The 6211-nt window shown below is 40.4% G+C and overlaps 1 protein-coding gene across 2 annotated transcripts; it reads right to left on the minus strand.

Annotated features, from left to right (window-relative positions):
- Positions 1 to 1930: 1930 nt before the first annotated feature.
- Positions 1931 to 5376, minus strand: prkrip1 (PRKR interacting protein 1). 2 transcript variants are annotated; one of them, XM_064352167.1, is made up of 6 exons: positions 5201 to 5375; positions 4830 to 4908; positions 4279 to 4379; positions 3451 to 3536; positions 3092 to 3156; positions 1931 to 2479 (listed from the first exon to the last, which is right to left on the minus strand). In XM_064352167.1, exons 1-6 carry the CDS (start codon positions 5339 to 5341, stop codon positions 2385 to 2387), a joined length of 567 nt encoding a protein of 188 aa, XP_064208237.1. In that variant the 5' UTR covers positions 5342 to 5375; the 3' UTR covers positions 1931 to 2384. The 2 variants fall into 2 exon arrangements, with proteins under 2 accessions (XP_064208237.1, XP_064208236.1); XM_064352166.1 differs by lacking the exon at positions 1931 to 2479 and having other exon boundaries at positions 2976 to 3156; positions 5201 to 5376.
- Between the last annotated feature and the right edge of the window lie 835 nt (positions 5377 to 6211).

A 6211-nucleotide genomic window follows, 5' to 3' on the forward strand; every position in this document is an offset into this window, starting at 1 on the left:
CGTGACGGATAAAATTACGCAAATCAGCGATAGCGCTCCTGTTTACATATCAACTTTAAAGCTCATTGACAGTAAAGGTGTGACAGGGACCCATATTACCAACCAACTCTCAGGTGATCTTCAAACCACCCAGTCAAACTAAGAAATTCAAAATTAAGTGTACTGAATAACTGTAAAAGAGAAAACAGAGACAGAGACGCAGACAGCGAGTTTGGCAAATTGCCACAAAACAAGACAAAGAGACTTTATTGTGGCTGTTTATAAAAGTACGGCGTTTGGAATTCCGGCTTTGTTCCTCTCCAGATTCCAGGGGCTGCTGGAATGGAAAAACAAGGCACTCCCCATCCACACATGGCTTGGAGGAGCAGTTCTGGTTGCTATTAAAATTGCTACACTATGGTGTTATGGTGATGGAAATTTAGGCTCAGCAATATAAGGACAGTCACGAGGCTTGTTCACTACCAATATAGCATCTTAGTGTGGGTCTGCATGATGAGCAATATAATACAAGGGCCTTTAAAACCACGGGATGTTAAATTGGATTATGAATCAGAGCTTGTTTGCCAGTGCTGCACTTTGTGATTAAAAGAACCGAAAAAAGAGAGCTGATGTATTAACACTGAAGATACTGTTATATAAATGGAAGTACAACACACATTTCTCAAAATGTCATGGAATAAAAAGTGTTTACACAACGCAGCTCCCCTTTTTGGGACAGGCTTGACATTTTAAATTCCGTTCATTTTGCCAGTGTGGCATGGCGTCATTCAGCTCTGCATTCCATCCACAGCAGTCATTCCAGCACAAATGTTGCCTTCTCCAGGCAGGAGACTTCACAGTATTTACATTCCACTGTTAGAAACCATGAAAACCGTGACAGCATACAGGGCCAAGACATCTACAAATCTCATGTATATCACGAGATGGATTATTAAAATTATTAATATGCGTTTGCAAAACAAAACACAAGCAATTCCATCATTCTAACCAATTGAGATTTCTTGTGTGTTCCTTACACAAGTATTTTTAATGCCAATGTGTAACACCTGCTTAAATAAACATAGATACAAATAATCTAATTGTGGAAATACTCCTGACTGAAAACACATGTTTTTAATTTAACACTGAATTGTTATAAGGTGCTGCTGGGGGGCTCATTCTGTTAAGGTGCTGTGCATGGATGTGCAGCAGGGTCTGGCATTGACCCTGGACCGTTCCAGTGCCCACCGTGGCCTGTGGCCCTGTGGTGCGATGCACACCTGACCCTAGAGGGTTCAGTCAGATGACAGTGCGCCTCGCCGTGCAAGTCCCTGCAAGTCCATCCGGCAATCAAAGGGCTTTACAATTAATGCCTTTACAATTGATTCACCCATTCACCCCAGGATGCTGTGCATGGTACCAATCAACTCATTGGGATACACGCTCAGGGTGGGTGATCGAACTGGCAACCCTCCGACTGCCAGACAATCGCTCTTACCTCCTGAGCTATGCCCCCCCTAGTGACATTTCTGAATTCTGTGTGAACCTGACTGGCAAACCGCAGTGGATGACGAAGGGTCAGGTGACATTACGTGCTTTATGTAAGTGAACTTTCTCTTACCTCATGAGCGACATAGGTCAGGAGGTAAGACCGATTGTCTGGCAGTCGGGAGGGTTGCTGGTTCGATCCCCGCCCTGGGCGTGTCAAAGTGTCCCTGAGCAAGACACCTAACCCCTAACTGCTCTGGTGAATGAAAGCCATCAATTGTAAAGCGCTTTGGATAAAAGCACTATATAAATGCAGTCCATTTACCATTTACCATTCTTCTTGTGTGAGCTTTCCTGAATTTGACATTTGACATTAATGATAATTGATAATTGATAATTTGACATTCTAAATTTGTGAGAAAAAGGGAAAAAAGCATTTAGAAAATTACTGCAAGTAAAAAAATTGAAAATACTTCATTTTTTTATTTTATTAAAAATCCAAATAACAAGGTGAAAAGTATAGGAATGAGCACCCAGAAATTCGGGTGCTAGTATGCCAGGCATTATTTCACACAAATTAAAGACAAATAATAGTCAAATTCACTGGGAATATTTAACACCGAACAAACCTAAATGTTACAAATTACTAACACAAAATGTTTTCTTTCAGTCTAGTAAAAGTAATTTCGTGTCAAGGAGCCCTACCCTAAAGTTCTAGCGGGTACGAAAATCATTTCGGCAGAGCAAATCTTTAAACACCTTTTAAAGAAGGCAAAGTCTTTTCAAGCCTGTCAGTACATCAAACCCATTCAGGCTGGTTATGTCCCCAAATGTTGCGACACAGGTCCAATGACCCCCAGCGAGTGCCCGATCAGAACCTCTTCCTTGCGGTTGGTGTAGACCAGAGGACCACGGTGTCACCTCTTTCCCATGACAAAGCTGGGAACATCAGCATCATCCTCAGCCTCATGATCTGGCTCCTCCTTATCGCTGCTGGAGGCTGACTCATTATCTGAAGAAGAGACACAACCAAGGCTGATTATATAATATATAATAACCCAATTAATTACTTGTCCTCTCAGTAACAATGAACACTTACGCCCACTAGGGCTGGCGATATGGACAAAATCAAATATCACAATATTTTTGACCAAATACCTCGATATCGATATTGTGATGATATTGTGGGGATGACTATTGGTACTTTCACAAAATTACACAATGAGATTTTTGACAAATAATCATCAGTAATGCCTATGTAATAACTAAGTGGGTAAAGGCAAATAATAGAACAGCTAGAACAGTCAGGTAAGTTCATAAAATTACATCACTTCACTGTAATGCTGCCTTTGAAACCAGGAAAAGACAACACTTATGCCATATCACGATATTACGATATACAAAATCCCAGACGATATGTAGTCTCATATCACGATATCGATATAATATCGATATATTGCTTAGCCCTAACGCCCACAACAAACCTCATGCCAAAATTGTTTGGTCTAAACTAAAACAGTCAATCACTGAAAATGCAAAAAGTGAAAAGTTCTAACAACAGTAACAGAAATACTGTGAATCCCAGAATGTTTTTGTTGGAAAACCCAGAGTGAAAAGAATTTACCTTCTGCAGTCTCACTCTCCACTTTGACTTTCTTTGCCATCAGCTTCTTTTGCTTCAGCTTTTCCCTAGAAAGGCCATTTGATTTCAAAACATAGTGTATCAGGCCAAGGCTTCAAACTATTCCAAAGGCTTTTCTCAACAAAATGGATGATTAAGAAACAGGGAGGGAAAAATCAGTCAGAGCTGACAGACTGAAACACAAGCAGCATGAATGTACGTACAGAGCGAACTCTAGTGGCCAAAGTAGTAAAAACACTCACATTTAACAGTATAACGAAACAACCAACATTTAAATGAAAGAAATGCCAAACTATTATGTACTATCCCTTCCTCACCAATAAATTAAATTAAATACATACCTCTTCTTCTTTCGTTTAGCTGTCCTTTCCTCAGCTTGTCTTTGATTCTCCAGTAGTTTATCCTGATATTCATAATCAAGCCTTTGCTATAAAAATTCAATGGACAAAACAAACAAGGACCTATGAGACTACAAGAACATGTTTCAAAATTTCCAATATTCAATTGACCCATTTGCACACAGTCGATAAAGAACATAGTTAAAATTCAGTGAAGCTCTTGAGCATGAGACAGTGAGCACCTGAGAGATCGTGCCAGAAAACAGGTGGCGCCACCTAGGACCAGGTGGTGTAATCTACATCCAATGTCCAAAATGCTAGCGATTTTGCAACTGATCTTCAGACCATCACTGTAAAAGTGAGAGGTCTTAGGTTTTGCTAAATTTTCTGGTACATTAATAAGATTTGCATATGCTGAAAGCCTCCCTGCCTTTTATGCACGTCAGGGAATCAAGGTACAAGTTAGAGAGCCAAGGAAGGCCTGAGAGTAGTAAAATATATCTGGGCAATTGTTTTCTTGTGTTTTATTATGTGGTCATTCTGGTTTGCCAGTATGATTCCCACTGCGCCGCTTAACTGTTCCAACATTATTATTATTCAACTGGCTTGCCAATCTTTGAGTGTTGCTGATAGCTTTCCCACAACACCCGTTATTTTACAGGCAGTGCATAGCGAGACCAGAAGCATTAGGTTGGTGCAAAGGGCTTGTGTTACTCAGCTATCAGCCCAAGCACTGACATGGGATGACATCAAAAATATGGGCCCACAACCAGACAATTCATTCGCACACGAGAGGAACTTCTTCATTTACATCCAGGGATATACGTGTACCTTTTCAGTCATCCGGTCAAGAAAGTCCTGTCGCTGATACTCTCGACGACGAAGGTGTCTGTACACATGGAACTCTCCGCTACCAGCCCCTGCACTGGAGCCTAAGAGCAACATTTAGACAAGGCACAGCCACATCTTAAAAATGGCATGTACAACAGAACAAAAGCATGGCTAACGACAACAGCAGTAAGGTATTAGCTGAGCCTGGACTTGCAACTTGCAAACTGCTGGGTCAAATGTGGTTCACTGACGTTCTGTGCATGATCAAGAAAGGTACTCCACACATAACTCTAACAGACTCTAATATGAAATTAGTTAACACACAGAAAAATGCAATGGACATAGCTTTACAGTCATAGTAGTTTCTCCTTATTAGTTTATATTATTCGTCACAAACGTTAGAGGTTACATTAGTGGCTAGCAGGCAATCTAGTAGAACATCTAACAGATGACAACAAGCAAATCACAAAATCTTGGACAATAAATTCACAAATTATTAGAAGGGACAAGCAAGTGTGAATACGGTGAAAGACTTTATTAGGTAACCGTACCCATTACATCCCGCACAAACTCCGGTGGGGCACGAGGGTTCCATTCTTTCGGTCGTTCAGGCACGGGCGCAGGTTTGTCCTGAGTAAATAACCAGTTCGAGAGAGTTCTTACAATAGATTGTTCGCACACGTGTTCCGAGTATTAGTAATTTAACGCTCTATAAAGACAGTTAAGTCCCCTATGTATGCACTATTAAGTGGTCGTTCTTAAAAAACCGTCGGCTAGTCTAACGAACCAGCTCGCTTACAACCTAGTTAAAGCATCGATGTTTTTATTTTTAGCTACCAAAGCAGTTAGCAGTACCAGCGAGTGAACCGGCTGACAGAACACACGTGAGAGCAATAACATATAGATCGTACTACACACTCACAGGGTTTCGCATTAACCTCTCCAACTTTAGCCGCTGCTCCTCGGCCGGGGTTTTGGCTATTATTAAGGGTTGTGATTCCTTCCCCGCAGGTTTCCCCGGCCGACCATCTTTCTCTTTAGGAGCCGCCATTTTCAAACTCATAGACAAACAACGTTCGAGAAAATGTTTGTTTCGCTTCTGCGCTGTGCTACCGCCGCCAATAGTTGTGGCGTACTTACTGCAGTCATGCGCAAACGTCAAGTTCGCCAAAGATTTTAAAATTATCTTCTAAGACAACCTACTTTTGACAATCAAGTTAGGACTTCGTTATATTGATATCAAACGAAATTAAATGAAATTCCGTTCAGTTATATTAGTTTAGTAAGGATATCGCTTAATTATACCTGCATGTATCTCAGTTTCATCGACAAACATTTACATCTAATCAGTGGTTGAATTTAATTGAAATTAAATGCAAATGACCCCGAATATATCAACATTTCATGTTTTGAAAATATGGACCCCATAAAATAAAATTTAGCAAAATAATCAAAAGCAAAAAAAAAAAAAACCTACTTCGGGCATATAAAAATAAAATTGGGACACTTCTTCATCAAATTGTGCAGAAGAAATAAATTCCAAACACAAACGTATATTTTGTTACATTTTTATGTAAAATGCATGCATATCTGGTCCCAAATCTTATTTATATCCCAAAGTCTGAACATTTTTTCTGCATTATCCTTTTCCTTGTTGGCCATGCACAGACCAGAAAAGCTGGCACTCACATGGATTTAAGCAGACAAACCATCACTCCTCATGTGCATACACTTCTGCACATATGTGCACATACATACACATGTAGGCAAGGCAGAACCCCTACAGGCAGACTCATAAACAGAAAACAGAAAGAAAATGTGTGTGTGTGTGTATGTGTGTGTGTGTGTGTGAGAGAGAGAGAGAGAGAGAGAGAGAGAGAGAGAGAGATATTTGTGCATGTGTGTGTGTGTGTACTGTAGGTGTATGGGTGTG

This window comes from Anguilla rostrata, chromosome 9 (genome assembly GCF_018555375.3).
Source record: "Anguilla rostrata isolate EN2019 chromosome 9, ASM1855537v3, whole genome shotgun sequence".
Taxonomy (NCBI): Eukaryota; Metazoa; Chordata; class Actinopteri; order Anguilliformes; family Anguillidae; genus Anguilla; species Anguilla rostrata.